General features: G+C 55.6%; 2 protein-coding genes across 2 annotated transcripts; one reads left to right on the top strand and one right to left on the bottom strand.

Annotated features, from left to right (window-relative positions):
- The first annotated feature begins 884 nt into the window (after positions 1-884).
- Positions 885-5,291, top strand: LOC131570721 (trypsin-like). Its single transcript, XM_058823101.1, has 5 exons — positions 885-930; positions 1,352-1,509; positions 2,419-2,782; positions 3,334-3,497; positions 5,115-5,291. Exons 1-5 carry the CDS (start codon positions 885-887, stop codon positions 5,289-5,291), a joined length of 909 nt encoding a protein of 302 aa, XP_058679084.1.
- Positions 5,292-10,298: 5,007 nt separating this feature from the next.
- On the bottom strand, positions 10,299-16,053 carry LOC131570742 (kallikrein-6-like). The gene is made up of 5 exons (XM_058823124.1): positions 15,919-16,053; positions 13,098-13,263; positions 11,958-12,211; positions 11,088-11,227; positions 10,299-10,524 (listed from the first exon to the last, which is right to left on the bottom strand). Exons 1-5 carry the CDS (start codon positions 15,953-15,955, stop codon positions 10,363-10,365), a joined length of 759 nt encoding a protein of 252 aa, XP_058679107.1. The 5' UTR covers positions 15,956-16,053; the 3' UTR covers positions 10,299-10,362.
- Between the last annotated feature and the right edge of the window lie 1,601 nt (positions 16,054-17,654).

Here is a 17,654-nt window from a genome sequence, read left to right as displayed (position 1 = left end):
GTGGCACCTGAGGGGACATTGAAGATGTGCCGGGGGACTCTGGGCTCCGCGTGGTTTCTTCTGGTCCCAAAATTTGGGATTTTGGGGTGAATTTGGGGGGATTTTGGGGAGATTCTGAGGTAATATTGGGGGGGAATTTTAGGGAGATTTTTGGAGGAATTTAGAGCAAATTTTGGGGGAATTTGAGGAGATTTTTGGGAGATTTCTGAGGGAATTTTAGGAGAGATTTGGGGAAAATTTGCGGCGATTTTGCACAGAGTCCAGGGGAATTTTTGGAAATTTGGGGGGAATTTGAGGGGAGTTTGAGGAGGGTTAGAGGGAATTTGGGGAGGGAATTTTGGGGAAATTTGAGGGAATTTTGAGGAGATTTAGAGGGAATTTTGGGAGGGAATTTTGGGAGGGAATTTGAGGGGAATTTGGGGGGAATTTTGGGGAGTTTTTTGGAGTAATTTCGAGCGAATTTTGGGGGGAATCTGAGGGGGTTTTGAAGGAATTTAGGGAGGGAATTTGGGGGAATTTGAGGGAATTTTGGGGAGGATCCAATTAAATTTTGGGGAGATTGTGAAGGAGTTCTGGGATGAGTTTTAGGGCAGATTTGAGGGGATTTTGTGGAGATTCCACGGGAGTTTTGGGGGGAATTTGGGGACAATTTGAGAGGATCCCCCAAAATTCCCCAAATTCCCCCCAAAATTCCCCAAAATTCCCCCCAAAATCCCCCAAATTCCCCCCAAAATCGGCTTTTCCCGGGGTGGGGGAGGGGTGGGAAGGCCCCACCTGGGCCGGCACCGCCCGCCGGGGGTGGGGGAGGGGCCGCTCATTAATTAATCATTAACGAGGCCTCCTTTAATTAGCGGGGTGACGCGGAGCCCCCCCAGAACAGCCCCATGGAGCCCCTCGGCCTCGTCCTCCTCCTCCTCCTGCTGCCCCCCGGTGAGGGGACACCGGGTTGGGGGCAAAATTCGCGATTTCGGGGAATTTCGGGGAAAATTCGGGGGAGTTTCGGAAAAGTTTGGGGATTTTGGGGGGGATTTTAGGGGAAATTTTGAGCCATTTGAAGTAAAATTTGGGTGGTTTGGGGGGATTTGGGGGAAAATTTGGAGGAAACTTTGGGGGATTTTAGGGAAATTTCGAGAGGTTTTAAGGAAAGTTTGGCGGGTTGGGGAAATTTGGGGGGGTTTTGGGGAAATTCTGAGCGATTTTAAGGAAAACTTGGGGGGATTGTGGGGGAAATTTTGAGTGGTTTTAAGGAAAGTTTGGGGGGGTTGGGGGGGGAATTTGGGGGAAAATTTGGGGGATTTTGGGGGAAATTGGGGAATTTCGGGAATTCCGATCGCCCGTGTCTCTCTCTCAGGCCGGGCCCACCCCGGGCGGATTCTGGGGGGCTCCGAGTGCCCCCCCCGGGAGCACGCGGGGCTCGTGCGGCTCTTCCAGTTCGACCAGTTCGTGTGCGGGGGGGCCCTGCTGAGCCCCCAGTGGGTGCTGAGCGCCGCCCACTGCCACGCCAGGCACGCACTGGGAGGGACTGGGAGGGACTGGGATATACTGGGAGGGGATTGGGAGGGATTGGGATATACTGGGATATACTGGGAGGGGACTGGGATATACTGGGATGGACTGGGATATACTGGGAGGGGACTGGGATATACTGGGATATACTGGGAGGAGACTGGGAGTGGTAAAAAGGGGATTTGGGGTTACTGGTTTGTACTGGTTTATACTGGGAGGGACTGGCAGGGCCCTGCTGAGCCCCCAGTGGGTGCTGAGCGCCGCCCACTGCCAGGCCAGGTATGGACTGGGATGGACTGGGAGGGACTGGGATGGACTGGGAGGGACTGGGATGGACTGGGATATACTGGGAGGGGATTTGGGGTTACTGGTTTATACTGGGAGGGACTGGGAGGGACCCCAGTGGGTGCTGAGCGCCGCCCACTGCCAGGCCAGGCACGCACTGGGATGGACTGGGATGGACTGGGAGGGACTGGGAGGGGATTGGGATATACTGGGAAGGACGGGGATATACTGGGATATACTGGGAGGGACTGGGATTAAACTGGGAGGGACTGGGAGGGGACTGGAGGCGGTAAAAAGGGGATTTGGGGTTACTGGTTTATACTGGGAGGGGATTGAGAGGGAACTGGGGTGGACTGGGAGGGGATTGGGAGCGACGGGGACAAACTGGGAGGGACTGGGAGGGACTGGGATGGACTGGGAGGGACTGGGAGTGACTTCCCGGCCTCATCCAGGTGAGCACAGGTGAGGTGAATAACTGGGATTGATGGGATTTGTCTGGTTACTGGTCAAACTGGGATGGACTGGGATGGACTGGGATGGACTGGGTGTCACCGGGATGGACTGGGATGGACTGGGATGGACTGGGATGGACTGGTTTGAACTGGGATCTCTCTCAGCCACCTGCAGGTGCGCGCAGGTGAGCACAGCCTGGCCCAGGTGAGCGGCCACGAGCAATTCGCCGCCGCCGTGGAGCTCGTGGTGCACCCGGACTTCGGCAAAGCCGCGGGAAATGCCCGGAATTTCGGCGATTTTGGGAAAACCGGGAGTTTTTCCGGGAGTTTTTCCGGGAATTTTTCCGGGAGTTTTTCCGGGAGTTTTTTGGGGGAAGATGCGGGGGATTCGGGCCGCTCCCACGACCTGATGCTGCTGAGGGTGGAGCCGCCCTTCACCTGCGGGCCCCGCGTGAGGCCCCTCCCCCTCCCCCAGGCCACGCCCACCCCCGGCTCCGCCTGCACCGTCATGGGCTGGGGCAGCACCAGCAGCCCCGAAGGTGCGGACTGGTTTGGACTGGTTTGGACTGGGAGGGATTGGTTTGGACTGGTTTATACTGGTTTGGACTGGGAGGGATTGGTTTGGACCCGGTGTGTCCCAAGCGTATCCCAGGTGTCCCCAGGTGTGTCCCAGGTGTGTCCCAGCTGTCCCCAGGTGTCCCCCGGTGTGTCTCAGGTGTGTCTCAGCTGTCCCAGGTGTGTCATTGTCCCCAGGTGTCCCCAGAGTCCTACCCGGACGTCCCCCAGTGCCTCAATGTCACCGTGCTCAGGGACATCACCTGCCCCAGGTGTGTCCCAGGTGTCCCCAGCTATCTCAGGTGTGTCCCAGGTGTGTCCCCAGGTGGTGTCACCTGTCCCCAGGTGTGTCTCAGGTGTGTCTCAGGTGTGTCCCCAGCTGTCCCCAGGTGTATCCCAGGTGTCCCCAGGTGTGCCCCAGGTGTGTCTCACCTGCCCCAGGTGTGTCAGGTGTGTCCCCAGCTGTCCCCAGGTGTATCCCAGGTGTCCCCAGGTGTGCCCCAGGTGTGTCTCACCTGCCCCAGGTGTGTCCCAGGTGTCCCAGGTGTGTCATTGTCCCCAGAGTCGTACCCGGAGGTCCCTCAGTGCCTCAACGTCACCGTGCTCGGGGACAGCGCCTGCGGTGACGCCTACGGGGGGCAGGTGACACCGGACATGCTGTGCGCAGGTGTGCCCGAGGGCGGCAAGGACTCCTGCCAGGTGTGTCACCTGTGTGTCACCCGTGTCACATCATCACCTGTGTCACCTGTGTCACCTGTCCTTGTCACCTGTGTCACTTGTGTCACCCATGTCACCTGTGTTAAGTTGTGCCGCCTGTGTCTCATCACCTGTGTCACCTGTCCTTGTCAGGTGTGTCACCTGCGTCACCTCTGTTAGCTGTGTCCCGTCACCTGTGTCACCTGTGTCACCTGTCCTTGTCAGGTGTGTCGCCTGTGTCACCTCTGTTAGCTGTGTCCCGTCACCTGTGTCACCTGAGTCACCTGTCCTTGTCAGGTGTGTCACCTGTGCCACCTGTCCTTGTCAGGTGTGTCGCCTGTGTCACCTCTGTTAGCTGTGTCCCGTCACCTGTGCCACCTGTCCCTGTGGCACATTGTCACCTGTCTGTCACCTGTGTCACCTGTGCCACATCGTCACCTGCGTCCCCTCACCTTCCCCTGTGTCCCCCCAATCCCCCAATCCCCCAATGTCCCCAATCCCATTTCCCCCATTTTTTCCCATTTTTCCCATTTTTCCCAATTTCCCCCCATTTTTTCCCAGTGTCCCCAATGTCCCCAATGTCTCCAATCCCATTTCCCCCATTTTTTCCCATTTTTCCCATTTTTCCCATTTTTTCCCAATGTCCCCAATGTCCCTAATCCCATTTCCCCCATTTTTTCCCATTTTTCCCAATTTCCCCCCATTTTTTCCCAGTGCCCCCAATGTCCCCAATGTTCCCAATCCCATTTCCCCCATTTTTTCCCATTTTTCCCATTTTTTCCCAGTTTCCCCCCATTTTTCCCCAATGCCCCCAATGTCCCCAATGTCCCCAATCCCATTTCCCCATTTTTTTCCCATTTTTCCCATATTTTCCCAGTTTCCCCCCATTTTTTCCCAATGCCCCCAATGTCCCCAATCCCATTTCCCCCATTTTTCCCATTTTTCCCATTTTTTCCCCGTTTTCCCCCATTTTTTCCCAGTGCCCCCAATGTCCCCAATGTCCCCAATGTCCCCAATCCCATTTCCCCATTTTTTTCCCATTTTTCCCATTTTTTTCCCAATTTCCCCCCCTTTTTTCCCAATGCCCCCAATGCCCCCAATGTCCCCAATCCCATTTCCCCCATTTTTCCCATTTTTCCCATTTTTTCCCCGTTTTCCCCCATTTTTTCCCAGTGCCCCCAATGTCCCCAATGTTCCCAATCCCATTTCCCCATTTTTTTCCCATTTTTCCCATTTTTTCCCAATTTCCCCCCATTTTTTCCCAATGTCCCCAATGCCCCCAATGTCCCCAATCCCATTTTCCCATTTTTCCCATTTTTCCCCATTTTTTCCCAATGCCCCCCATTTTTCCCAGTGTCCCCAATGCCCCCAATGTCCCCAATGTCCCCAATCCCATTTCCCCCATTTTTTTCCCATTTTTCCCATTTTTCCCAGTTTTCCCCCATTTTTTCCCAGTGTCCCCAATGTCCCCAAAGTCCCCAATCCCATTTCCTCCATTTTTCCCATTTTTCCCATTTTTTCCCAATTTCCCCCCATTTTCTCCCATTGTCCCCAATGCCCCCAATCCCATTTTCCCCCATTTTTCCCAATTTTCCCCCGTTTTCCCCCAATTTTCCCCAGGGTGACTCCGGGGGTCCGCTGCTGTGCCAGGGCCGGCTCCAGGCCGTGGTGTCCTGGGGTGGTCACCCCTGTGGTCAGCCCGGCCGGCCGGGGGTCTACGCCCGCGTCCAGCCCGCCCTGGCCTGGATCCGAGAGGTCACTGGGCTGACCGGTGACCCCGAGTGTGACCCCTCGTGACCGTGGAGTGACCGGTGACACCATGGAGTGACCACTGACCCCTCGTGCGACCCCTCGTGACCACAGAGACCAATGAATGACCCCTCATGTGACCCTGAGTGACCACAGAGACCACAGAGTGACCGCTGAACCCCCCCATGTGACCACAGACATCATGGAGTGACCACTGACCCCTCTGAGTGACCACTGACCCCTCCTGTGACTCTGAGTGACCACAGACACCACGGAGTGACCACAGACAGCCTGAGTGACCACGGACCCCAATGAGTGACCACAGACACCACGGAGTGACCACAGACAGCCTGAGTGACCACTGACCCCTCCTGTGACCCTGAGTGACCACAGACACCAGGGAGTGACCACTGACCCCTTATGTGACCTCGAGTGACCACGGAGACCACAGAGTGACCACTGACACCACAGAGTGACCACTGAACCCTCATGTGACCCTGAATGACCACTGACACCATGGAGTGACCACTGACCCCTCCTGTGATGCCAACTGACCTCAGACAGCCAGAGTGACCGCTGACCTCTCCTATGACCCTGAGTGACCAATGACACCACAGAGTGACCACTGACCCTTCCTGTGACCCTGAGTGACCGCTGAACCCTCCTGTGACCCTGAGTGACCACGGACAGCCCAAGTGACCACTGAAACCCCTGAATGACCACTGACACCATGGAGTGACCGCTGACACCACAGAGTGACCGCTGACCCCTCATGTGACCCCTCATGACCAATGACACCACAGAGTGACCACTGACCCCTCCTATGACCCTGGATGTCCACTGACACCAATGAGTGACCACTGACCCCTCCTGTGACCCCGAGTGACCGCTGAACTCCCTGAGTGACCACTGACCCCTCCTATGACCCCGAGTGACCACGGACAGCCTGAGTGACCACTGAACCCTCTGAGTGACCATTGACCCTTCATGTGACCCTGAGTGACCACTGAACCCCCTGAGTGACCACAGACAGCCTGAGTGACCGCTGACCCCTCCCTTTGCAATAAAGACCAATCAGAGCTCAGAGCGCATCTGGCTCCACCCCCTTCGCATTGTCTGATTGGCTGGGGAGGGGGGTGAGGTCATTGGTGGCGCTGGGGGCGGCCCAGAGCCAAACTGGGAGCATTGGGAACCAACTGGGATCAACGGGCATCAAACTGGGATCAAACTGGGAACATTTTTCCCTCAGGTTTCATCCCTTTGTTGTCCTCAAGTTTCCCGCCCTTTTTCCCTGAAATTTCTCTTTTTCCCCCTCAATTTTCCCTCATTTTTCCCCTCATGTTTTCCTCACATTTCCCTGCATTTTCCCCCTCAGGTTTTTATCATTTTTCCCTTCATGTTTTCCTCACGTTTCCATTTTCTCCCTCATGTTTTGCTCACATTTCCCCTCATATTTTCCCTCAATTTTCCCCTCACATTTCCCTCCATTTTCCCCTCACATTTTCCCTCATTTTCCCCTCACTTTTCCCTTCACATTTTCCTCACATTTCCCCTCATGTTTCCCTCACTTTTCCCTTCACATTTCACTCCATTTTCCCCTCATGTTTCCCTCCATTTTCCCCTCATGGTTTCCTCCATTTTCCCCTCACATTTTCCTCACATTTCCCCTCACGTTTTCCTCACTTTTCCCCTCACATTTTCCTCCATTTTCCCCTCACGTTTCCCTCCATTTCCCCCCTCATGTTTTTATTATTTTTCCTCTCATGTTTTCATTATTTTTCCTCTCATGTTTTCCTCACATTTTCCTTCATTTTCCCCTCACGTATCCCTTGATTTTCCCCCTCACATTTCCCTCCATTTTCCCCATCATGTTTTCCTCCATTTTCCCCTCATGTTTTCCTCACTTTTTCCCTCACATTTTCCTCCATTTTCCCCTCACATTTTCCTCACTTTTTCCCTCACATTTCTCTCCATTTTCCCCTCACGTTTCCCTCCATCTTCCCCTCACATTTCTCTCCATTTTCCCCTCACGTTTTCCTCACTTCTGCCCTCACATTTTCTTCCATTTTTTCACATTTCCCTCCATTTTTCCCATCACGTTTCCCTCCATTTTCTCCTCATAATTCCCATTTTCCCCTCACGTTTTCCTCCATTTCCCCCTCACATTTCCCACCATCTTCCCCTCACATTTCCCTCCATTTTCCCCTCACATTTTCCTCATATTTCCCCTCACATTTCCCACCTTTTTCCCCTCACGTTTCCTTCCATTTTCCCTCTCGTGTTTCCCTCCATTTTCGCCTCATAATTCCCATTTTCCCATCATGTTTCCCTCCATTTTCTCCCACATATTTCCCTCCATTTTCCCTTCATGTTTTCCTCCACTTTCCTCGTCACCTTTTTTTCCATTTTCCCTTATGTTTCCCTCCATTTTTCCCTCATGTTTCCCTCTTTTTTTCCGCCATATTTTCCTCCCTTTTCTCCCTCACATTTCCCTCCATTTCCCCCCTCATGTTTTCCTCACTTTTGCCCTCACATTTCCCTCCATTTCCCCCTCACATTTCCCTCCATTTCCTCCTCACATTTCCTTCGTTTTTCTCCTCAAGTTTTCCATCCTTTTCCCCTCACATTTCCCTCCATTTCACCCTCATGTTTCTCTCCATTTCCCCCTCACACTTCCCTCCATTTTCCCCTCACGTTTCCCTCCATATTCCCCATCACATTTCCCCCATTTTCCCCTCACATTTTTCTCCATTTCCCCCTCACATTTCCTGCCATCTTCCCCTCACATTCCCCTCACATTTTCCTCATATTTCCCCTCACATTTCCCACCTTTTCCCCCTCAGGTTTCCTTCCATTTTCCTTCTCATGTTTCCCTCCATTTTCTCCTCATAATTCCCATTTTCCCCTCATGTTTCCCTTCATTTTCCCCTCATGTTTGCTTCCATTTTCCCCTCACATTTTCCTCCATTTTCCCCTCACATTTCTCTCCATTTTCCCCTCACGTTTTCCTCACTTCTGCCCTCACATTTTCCTCCATTTTTTCACATTTCCCTCCATTTTCCCCTCACGTTTTCCTCCATTTTCCCCTCACGTTTTCCTCCATTTTCCCCTCACATTTCCATCCATTTCCCCCTCACATTTCCCTCCATTTTCCCCTCACATTTCTCTCCATTTTCCCCTCACATTTCCCACCTTTTCCCCCCTCACGTTTCCTTCCATTTTCCCTCTCACATTTCCCTCCATTTTCTCCTCATAATTCCCATTTTCCCGTCATGTTTCCCTCCATTTTCTCCCTCATATTTCCATCCATTTCCCCTCACATTTTCCTCCACTTTCCTCGTCACCTTTTTTTCCATTTTCCCCTTATGTTTCCTTCCATTTTCCCCTCATATTTTCCTCCATTTTCCCCTCACATTTCCCTCCATTTTCCCCCTCACGTTTCTATTTTCTCCTCACGTTTCTCTCCATTTCCGCCCTCATGTTTCCCTCCATTTTTTCCTCATAATTCCCATTTTCCCCTTATGTTTCTCTCCATTTTCCTCTCACATTTCCCTCCATTTTCCCCTCACGTTTTCCTCCATTTTCTCCCTCACAATTTCTGCCATTTTTCCTTCATGTTTCCCTCCATTTCCCCCTCACGTTTCTCTCCACTCCCTCTTCATATTTTCCCTCACTTTTCCCTTCACATTTCTCTCCATTTTCCCCTCACGTTTCCTTCCACATTCCCCTTACTTTTCCCTCCATTTTCTCCCTCATGTTTCCCACTATTTTCCCCTCACTTTTCCCCTCACATTTTCCTTCCATTTTCCCTCACATTTCCCTTCATTTTCCCCTCATGTTTTCCTCCATTTCCCCGCTTACGTTTTTATTAATTTTCCTCTCATGTTTTCTCCACATTTTCCTCCATTTTCCCCTCATGTTTCCTTCCGTTTTCCTCCTCACATTTCCCTCCATTTTCCCCTCACGTTTCCCTCCATCTTCCCCTCCCAATTCCCTCCATTTTCCCCTCACATTTTCCTCACTTCTCCCCTCAAATTTTCCTCCATTTGTTCACATTTCCCTCCATTTTCCCCTCATGTTTGCTTCCATTTTCCCCTCACATTTTCCTCCATTTTCCCCTTATGTTTCCCTCCATTTTCCCCTCACATTTCCCTCCATTTTCCCCCTCACGTTTCCATTTTCTCCTCACGTTTCTCTCCATTTCCACCCTCATGTTTCCCTCCATTTTCTCCTCATAATTCCCATTTTCCCCTTATGTTTCCCTCCATTTTCCCCTCACATTTCCCTCCATTTCCCCCTCATTTCTCTCCATTTTCCCCCTCACGTTTCCTTACATTTTCCCCTCGCGTTTCCCTCCATTTTCCCCCTCACAGTTCCGGCCATTTCCCCCCCATGTTTCTCTCATTTTTCCTCTCATATTTTCTTTACGTTTCCCTCCATTTTCCCCTCACATTTGCCTCCATTTTCCCCTCACGTTTTCCTCACTTTTCCCCTCACATTTCCCTCCATTTTTTCACATTTCCCTCCATTTTTTCACATTTCCCTCCATTTTCTCCTCATAACTCCCATTTTCCCCTCACGTTTCCTGCCATTTTCTCCTCAGAATTCCCATTTTCTGCCTTTTTTCCCTCATTTTCCTCACGTAGGTGGGGCTTGGGGGGATTTGGGGGTGTCGATGTGACCTGAAGGCCCCTCCCAGGTATTACAAGGAGCCCCCCCAAGGTGTGCTCAGGTGCTCCAGGTGCCCCCCAGGTGCCCCCAGGAGTGCCCAGGTACCCCCCAGGTGTTACAGGTGAAGTAAAAAAAACCCACAGGTGTTAAAAGGAACCACTCAGGTGTTACAGGTGAGGCCAAGGAGCATCAGGTGCATCCAGGTGCCCTCCAGGTGCTCCAGGTGAGCCCCAGGTATTACAAGGAGCCTCCCAGGTGTCACAGGTGAGCCCAGGTGCCCCCCAGGTGCCCCCAGGTGTGCCCCAGGTGCATCCAGGTGAACCCCAGGTGCCCCCAGGTGCCCCCCAGGTGCATCCAGGTGAACCCCAGGTGCATCCAGGTGAACCCCAGGTGCTGCCCAGGTGCATCCAGGTGCCCCCCAGGTGCCCCCCAGGTGCGCCCAGGTGCGTCAGTCGCCACCGTTGGCGCGGATGGTGCGGCGGATCCAGGTGGTGAAGGCGCAGACACGGCTGTACACACCTGGCTTGCCCTGCTGGCCGCACACCTGCAGCCCCCAGGAGACCACGCCCTGCAGGTACCCGTCACACACCAGCGGGCCCCCGGAGTCACCCTGCGACAGGTGGGACACAGGCGGGACAGGTGGGACAGGTGGGACACGGGTGGGACACAGGTGGAACAGGTGAGACACAGGTGGGACAGGTGAGACAGATGAGATGGGTGGGACAGGTGAGACACAAGTGGGACAGGTGAGATGGGTGGGACAGGTGAGACACGGGTGGGACAGGTGAGTCCCCCCAGGTGTTCCCCAGGTGTGTCCCACCCATTCCCTCCCACACAGGTGAGTTCCCCTACAAAGGTGAGTTCCCCCCACACCTGACCCCTCCCCCGTCCCCTCAGGTGTGCCTCCCCCACACACCTGACTCCTCCTCCCCATCAGGTGTATCCCAGGTGTATCCAGGTGTGCCCAGGTGTATCCAGGTGTGCCCAGGTGTATCCCAGACATACCCATGTGTACCCAGGTGTGCCCAGGTGTGTCCCAGGTGTGCCCAGGTGTATCCCAGACATATCCATGTGTACTCAGGTGTGCTCAGGTGTAGCTCAGGTGTGCCTCTCCCCACACCTGACCCCTCCCCCCCCCTGCCAGGTGTGCCCCGCCCACACCTGTCCCCTCACCTGGCAGGAGTCGGTGCTGTCCCCGGCGCGGCCGCCGGCGCAAAGCATGTTGGGAGTGATGGCACCTGGGTACAGGTGAGCGCAGGCGGCGTTGGACCAGGTGAACACCTCCCCGCACTGCAGCACGTCCGGGAACGCACCTGGCACAGGTGAGGACAGGTGAGGGTTGGATGGGACAGGTGGGGATGGATTACACAGGTGTGACAGGCACAGGTGAGGGACAGGTGTGTGACAGGTGAGGACAGGTGAGGAATGGATGGGACAGGTGTGACACAGGTGTGATCGGTACAGGTACAGGTACAGGTGTAGGACCGGGTGAACACCTCCCCGCACTGCAGCACATCCGGGAGCGCACCTGGGACAGGTGAGGACAGGTGAGGGACAGGTGAGATGGATGGGACAGGTGAGATGGATGGGACAGGTGAGGGATGGGTAAGAACAGGTGAGGAGAGATGGAGACAGGTAAGGGACAGGTGAGAGATGGATGAGGACAGGTAGAACAGGTGGGACAGGTGTGAGGGACAGGTGAGGAATGGATGGGAAAGGTGAGCCCCCCCAGGTGTGTCCCCCCCAGGTGTGTCCCCCCCAGGTGTGTCCCCCCCAGGTGTGTCTCACCTGTCCCCCCCAGGTGTGTCCCCCCCAGGTGTGTCTCCCCCAGGTGTGTCTCCCCCAGGTGTGTCCCCCCCAGGTGTGTCCCCCCCAGGTGTGTCTCCCCCAGGTGTGTCTCACCTGTCCCCCCCAGGTGTGTCCCCCCCAGGTGTGTCTCCCCCAGGTGTGTCTCCCCCAGGTGTGTCTCACCTGTCCCCCCCACCCTCACCTGTTCCCCCCAGGTGTGTCCCTCCCAGGTGTGTCCCCCCAGGTGTGTCTCACCTTGCGGGCTGCGGGTGCTGCCCCAGCCGCTCACCACGCACCTGTCCCCTACCTGGGGGCACCTGCGCGGCAGCGGCGCGGGGCGCACGCGCGGGCTCAGCTGGGCGGGGCCGCTGAGGCGCAGCAGCATGACGTCACTGTCATGGCGGCCGGGCAGGTAGCGCGGGTGCACGAAGGCGCGCGCCCAGGTGAGGCATTGCTCCGCCCCGTCCCGCTCCTTGAGGCTGTGCTCGCCCAGCAGCACGCGCAGGGGGCTGGGGACGGACAGGTGAGCTCAGGTGAGCTCGGGTGAGCACACCTGGGACAGGTAAATGCACCTGGCACAGCTGAGCACAGGTGAGGCATTGCTCCGCCCCGTCCCGCTCCTTGAGGCTGTGCTCGCCCAGCACAGGTGAGCACAGGTGAGATCACCTGGGACAGGTAAATGCACCTGGGACAGGTGAGGGACAGGTGAGCACAGGTGAGCACAGGTGAGCTCACCTGGGACAGGTGAGCACAGGTGAGGGACAGGTGAGGGACAGGTAAATGGGGTTTATATTGGGCCAGGTGAGCACACCTGAGCACAGGTGAGGGACAGGTGAATGGAGTTTGTAATGGGACAGGAGAGGGACAGGTGAGCACACCTGGGACAGGTGAGGGACAGGTGAATGGGGTTTATATTGGGACAGGTGATGGACAGGTGAGCACAGGTGAGGGACAGGTGAGGGACAGGTGAGGGACAGGTGAGGGACAGGTGAAGGACAGGTAAATGGGGTTTGTAATGGGACAGGACAGGGACAGGTGAGCACACCTGGGACAGGTGAGCACAGGTGAGGGACAGGTGAGGGACAGGTAAATGGGGTTTATATTGGGCCAGGTGAGCACACCTGAGCACAGGTCAGGGACAGGTGAGCTCACTTGGGACAGGTAAATACACCTGGGACAAGTAAATGGGGTTTGTAATGGGACAGGTGAGCACAGGTGTGTGCCCAGTTGTACCCAGGTGTATCCCAAGTGTGCCCAGGTGTGCCCAGGTGTGCCCAGGTGTGTCTGTACCATACCCAGGTGTGCCCAGGTGTGTCTGTACCCATACTCAGCTGTGTCTGTACCATACCCAGGTGTGCCCAGGTGTGTGCCCAGGTGTGCCCAGGTGTGTCTCACCTGTCGCTGTGGCAGTGGGCGGCGGTCAGCACCCAGTTTCGGCCAATCAGGACGCCCCCGCAGTGGATGGCGCCCCCCGGCTGCAGCAGCAGCGCCTGGTACGGGTGGCGCCGCCGCTCGCACCTGGCCCCGCCCACGATGCGGTTCTCGTCCGCCCCCGCGGCCGCTGCCGACCAATGGAGACCGGTATGGACCAGTACGGACCAGTAAAAACCAGTTAAAACCAGTAGAAACCAGTAGAAACCAGTTAGAACCACTACGGACCAGTACGGACCAGTGTGGACCAGTGTGGACCAGTATGGACCAGTACGGACCAGTACGGACCAGTGTGGACCAGTATGGACCGGTATGGACCGGTATGGACCGGTAGGGACCGGTATGGACCAGTGTGGACCGGTATGGACTGGTATGGACCGGTATGGACCACTTAAAACCAGTAGAAACCAGTTTGGACTGGTCGTGTCCCAGTAGCCCCAAGGGGTCTCCCCGGTTCTCATCAGCCCCCATGGCCGCTGCCGACCAGTAGAAACCAGTTAGAACCAGTACGGACCAGTGTGGACCAGTATGGACCAGTTAGAGCCAGTAGAAACCAGTACGGACCAGTGTGGACTGGTGGTCTCCCAGTCCATCCCAGTCCATCCCAGACCCCTCCAGCCCATCCCAGTCCATCCCAGTACCCTCAAAGGGTCTCCCCAGTTCTCATCCGCCCCCGCGGCCGCTGCCGACCAGTAGAAACCAGTATAAACCAGTATGGACCAGTTAGAACCAGTATGGACCAGTTAGAACCACTTAAAACCAGTAGAAAGCAGTTAGAACCAATAGAAACCAGTAGAAAGCAGTGTGCACCAGTTTGGACTGGTGGTCTCCCAGTCCATCCCAGTTCATCCCAGTCCATCCCAGTTCATCCCAGTTCATCCCAGTCCGTCCCAGTTCATCCCAGTTCATCCCAGTTCATCCCAGTCCGTCCCAGTCAATCCCAGTCCATCCCAGACCCCTCCAGTCCATCCCAGTTCCTCCCAGTCCATCCCAGTCCATCCCAGTACCCCCAAAGTGTCTCCCCAGTTCTCATCAGCCCCCACAGCCACTGCTGACCAGTATGGACCAGTATAAACCAGTAGAAACCAGTAGAAACCTGTTTGGACCAAATAGAACCAGTATAGACCAGTATAAACCAGTAGAAACCAATTTGGACCAGTTAGAACCAATAGAAACCAATGGAAACCAGTGTGGACCAGTTTGGACTGGTGGTCTCCCAGTTCATCCCAGTTCATCCCAGTTCATCCCAGTTCATCCCAGTCCATCCCAGTGACCTCTCACTTCCCACCCACTCCTTCCCAGTTCATCCCAGTTCAATCCCAGTTCAATCCCAGTTCAATCCCAGTTTCCCCCAGTCCCTCCCAGTGCCCCCAGTTCACCCTCCCAGTACAAACCAGTTCACCCAGTCGATTGCCTCCCACTCATCCCAGTTCCCTCCCAGTCCCTCCCAGTTCCCTCCCAGTTCCTCCCAGTTCATCCCAGTTCCTCCCAGTTCCTCCCAGTCCCTCCCAGTTCCCTCCCAGTGTCCCCAGTTCACCCCTGGCTCCATCCCAGTATGGCCCAGTGTCCTCCCAGTGCTCCCAGTTCACTCCCAGTTCACTCCCAGTTCACTCCCAGTCCATCCCAGTTTCCTCCCAGTGCCCCCAGTTCCATCCCAGCTCCCTCCCAGTTCAATCCCAGTTCAACCCAGTGCTCCCAGTTCACTCCTGGCTCCATCCCAGTATGGCCCAGTTCATTCCCAGTGCTCCCAGTTCATTCCCAGTGCTCCCAGTTCCTCCCAGTCCCTCCCAGTACAAACCAGTTCACCCAGTCGATTGCCTCCCACTCATCCCAGTCCCTCCCAGTTCATCCCAGTTCCCTCCCAGTGTCCCCAGTTCACCCCTGGCTCCATCCCAGTATGGCCCAGTGTCCTCCCAGTTCATCCCAGTGCTCCCAGTTCAAACCAGTTCATTCCCAGTGCCCCCAGTACAAACAAGCAGTGTCAACCAGTACTAAACCAGAACAAACCAGTACAAACCAGTACAAACCAGTACAGGCCAGTACAAACCAGTGCCCCCAGTACAAACCAGTGCTGCCAGTACAAACCAGTCCTTCCCAGTGCCCCCCAGCCCAAACCAGTATAAACCAGTACAAACCAGCAGCTCCCAGTGTCCCCCCAGTTTGCTCCCAGTTCCCCCCAGCCCAAACCAGTACACACCAGTACAAACCAGTACAAACCAGGCCCTCCCAGTACAAACCAGTACAAACCAGGCCCTCCCAGTGCCTCCCAGTACAAACCAGACGTATAAACCAGTACAAACCAGTACAAACCAGTGCCCCCCAGTACAAACCAGCAGCTCCCAGTTTGTTCCCAGTTTGCTCCCAGTTCCTTCCCAGTCCCCCCAGCCCAAACCAGTACAAACCAGTACAAACCAGTGGCCAGCAGCCTCCCAGTGCCCCCCAGCCCAAACCAGTATAAACCAGCAGCTCCCAGTTTGCTTCCAGTTGCCCCCCGTACCCCCCAGTACAAACCAGTACAAACCAGTACAAACCAGTGGCCAGCAGCAGCCTCCCAGTTCACTCCCGGTGCCCCCCAGTCCCTCCCAGTATAAACCAGTACAAACCAGTGGCCCCCCGTCCCCCCCCCAGCCCAAACCAGTCCCTCCCAGTATAAACCAGTACAAACCAGTGGCCCCCCGTCCCCCCCAGCCCAAACCAGTCCCTCCCAGTATAAACCAGTACAAACCAGTGGCCCCCCGTTCCCCCCAGCCCAAACCAGTCCCTCCCAGTATAAACCAGTACAAACCAGTGGCCAGCAGCAGCAGCGGCAGCAGCCGCTCCATCGGGAGGAGGAGGAGGGCGAGGAAGGAGCCGCGGCCTTTAAATCCCAGTTCAGACCAGTTCGAACCAGTTCAGCCCAGTGCCCAGCCCAGCTCCCCTCCCAGTTAAATCCCAGTTCCCTCCCAGTTCATCCCAGTTCAGCCCAGTCCCTTTTCCAGTCCCTCCCAGTTAAATCCCAGTCCCTCCCAGTCCCTCCCAGTCCCTCCCAGTTCAGCCCAGTTCAATCCCAGTCCCTCCCAGTGCTCCCAGTTTGACTCCAGCTGTGATCCCAGTGCTCCCAGTCCCTCCCAGTCCATCCCAGTCTCTCCCAGTATCCCTAAGAGCCCTTCCCAGTTCAGCCCAGTTCAATCCCAGTCCCTCCCAGTTCACGCCAGTCCCTCCCAGTTCAGCCCAGTTCATCCCAGTTTCCCCTTTCAGGGCCTCCCAGTTCCCTCCCAGTCCCTCCCAGTTCATCCCACTGTCCCAAAGTGCCCTTTCCAGTTCAGCCCAGTTCCCTCCCAGTTCCCTCCCAGTTCATCCCAGTTCATCCCAGTTCATCCCAGTGCCTCAAAGCGCCCTTCCCAGTACAGCCCAGTGCTCCCAGTTTCTCCCCAGTGCTCCCAGTTCATCCCAGTAACCTCCCAGTCTCTCCCAGTCCATCCCAGTTTGACTCCAGCTGTGATCCCAGTGCTCCCAGTAACTCCCAGTGCCTCCCCAGTCCCTCCCAGTTCCCTCCCAGTCCCTTCCAGTTTATCCCAGTTCCCTCCCAGTTCCCTCCCAGTCCAGCCCAGTGCTCCCAGTTCAATCCCAGTAACTCCCAGTTTGGCCCAGTTTGGTCCAGAGTCCTCCCGGTCTCTCCCAGTCTCTCCCAGTCTCTCCCAGCAACTCCCAGTTTAGTCCAGTTTGGCCCAGTGCACCCTCAGTCCCTCCCAGTCCCTCCCAGTCCCTCCCAGTAACTCCCAGTTCCCTCCCAGTGCTCCCAGTTTGACTCCAGCTGTGATCCCAGTGCTCCCAGTCCCTCCCAGTTCCCTCCCAGTCCATCCCAGTACTCCCAGTCCATCCCAGTTCAATCCCAGTTCATCCCAGTTTGGCCCAGTTCAATCCCAGTCCCTCCCAGTCCGATCCCAGTTCAATCCCAGTTTGATCCAGTTCCCTCTCAGAGCCCTCCCAGTCCCTCCCAGTAACTCCCAGTTCAAACCAGTTTGGCCCAGAGTCCTCCTAGTTTGACCCAGTCCATCCCAGTGCTCCCAGTTCAATCCCAGTCTGTCCCAGTTCGGCCCAGTTTGGTCCAGAGCCCCCCCAGTTTTGAGCAGTCCATCCCAGTACATCCCAGTAACTCCCAGTCCAATCCCAGTTCTCTCTCAGAGCCCTCCCAGTGCTCCCAGTTCATCCCAGTAACTCCCAGTTCAGTCCAGTTCCCTCCCAGTCCCTCCCAGTGCTCCCAGTTCCATCCCAGTTCCCTCCCAGTTCATCCCAGTAATGCCCAGTGCCTTCCCAGTTCCTCCCAGTGCTCCCAGTATGACCCCAGTCCCTCCCAGTTTGACTCCAGCTGTGCTCCCAGTAACTCCCAGTTCAATCCCAGTAACTCCCAGTTTGGCCCAATTTGGCCCAGTTCAATCCCAGTTCCCCCCCAGTCCCCCCAGTCCCTCCCAGTTCAAACCAGTCCAGCTGTTCCCATGGCCGCGGTGATTTAGGAACCCCCAGATTTCCCAAATTTGGGGA

The sequence above is a fragment of the Ammospiza caudacuta genome, chromosome 38 (assembly GCF_027887145.1).
Source record: "Ammospiza caudacuta isolate bAmmCau1 chromosome 38, bAmmCau1.pri, whole genome shotgun sequence".
NCBI lineage: Eukaryota > Metazoa > Chordata > Aves > Passeriformes > Passerellidae > Ammospiza > Ammospiza caudacuta.
This window is presented reverse-complemented; position numbering and strand designations above follow the sequence as displayed.

What these genes read in the sequence shown, in the direction of transcription:
- LOC131570721 (XM_058823101.1), top strand. Translation starts at nt 885, where the DNA reads ATGGAGCCCCTCGGCCTCGTCCTCCTCCTCCTCCTGCTGCCCCCCG. An exon ending in CCTCCTCCTGCTGCCCCCCG is followed by an intron (nt 931 to 1,351) that starts GTGAGGGGACAC and finishes TCTCTCTCTCAG; the next exon opens with GCCGGGCCCACCCCGGGCGG. An exon ending in CAGCACCAGCAGCCCCGAAG is followed by an intron (nt 2,783 to 3,333) that starts GTGCGGACTGGT and finishes GGTGTGTCCCAG; the next exon opens with GTGTCCCAGGTGTGTCATTG.
- LOC131570742 (XM_058823124.1), bottom strand. Translation starts at nt 15,955, where the DNA reads ATGGAGCGGCTGCTGCCGCTGCTGCTGCTGGCCACTG. An exon ending in GCTGCTGCTGCTGGCCACTG is followed by an intron (nt 13,264 to 15,918) that starts GTTTGTACTGGT and finishes ATTGGTCGGCAG; the next exon opens with CGGCCGCGGGGGCGGACGAG. An exon ending in CAGCACCCGCAGCCCGCAAG is followed by an intron (nt 11,228 to 11,957) that starts GTGAGACACACC and finishes CACCTGTGCCAG; the next exon opens with GTGCGTTCCCGGACGTGCTG.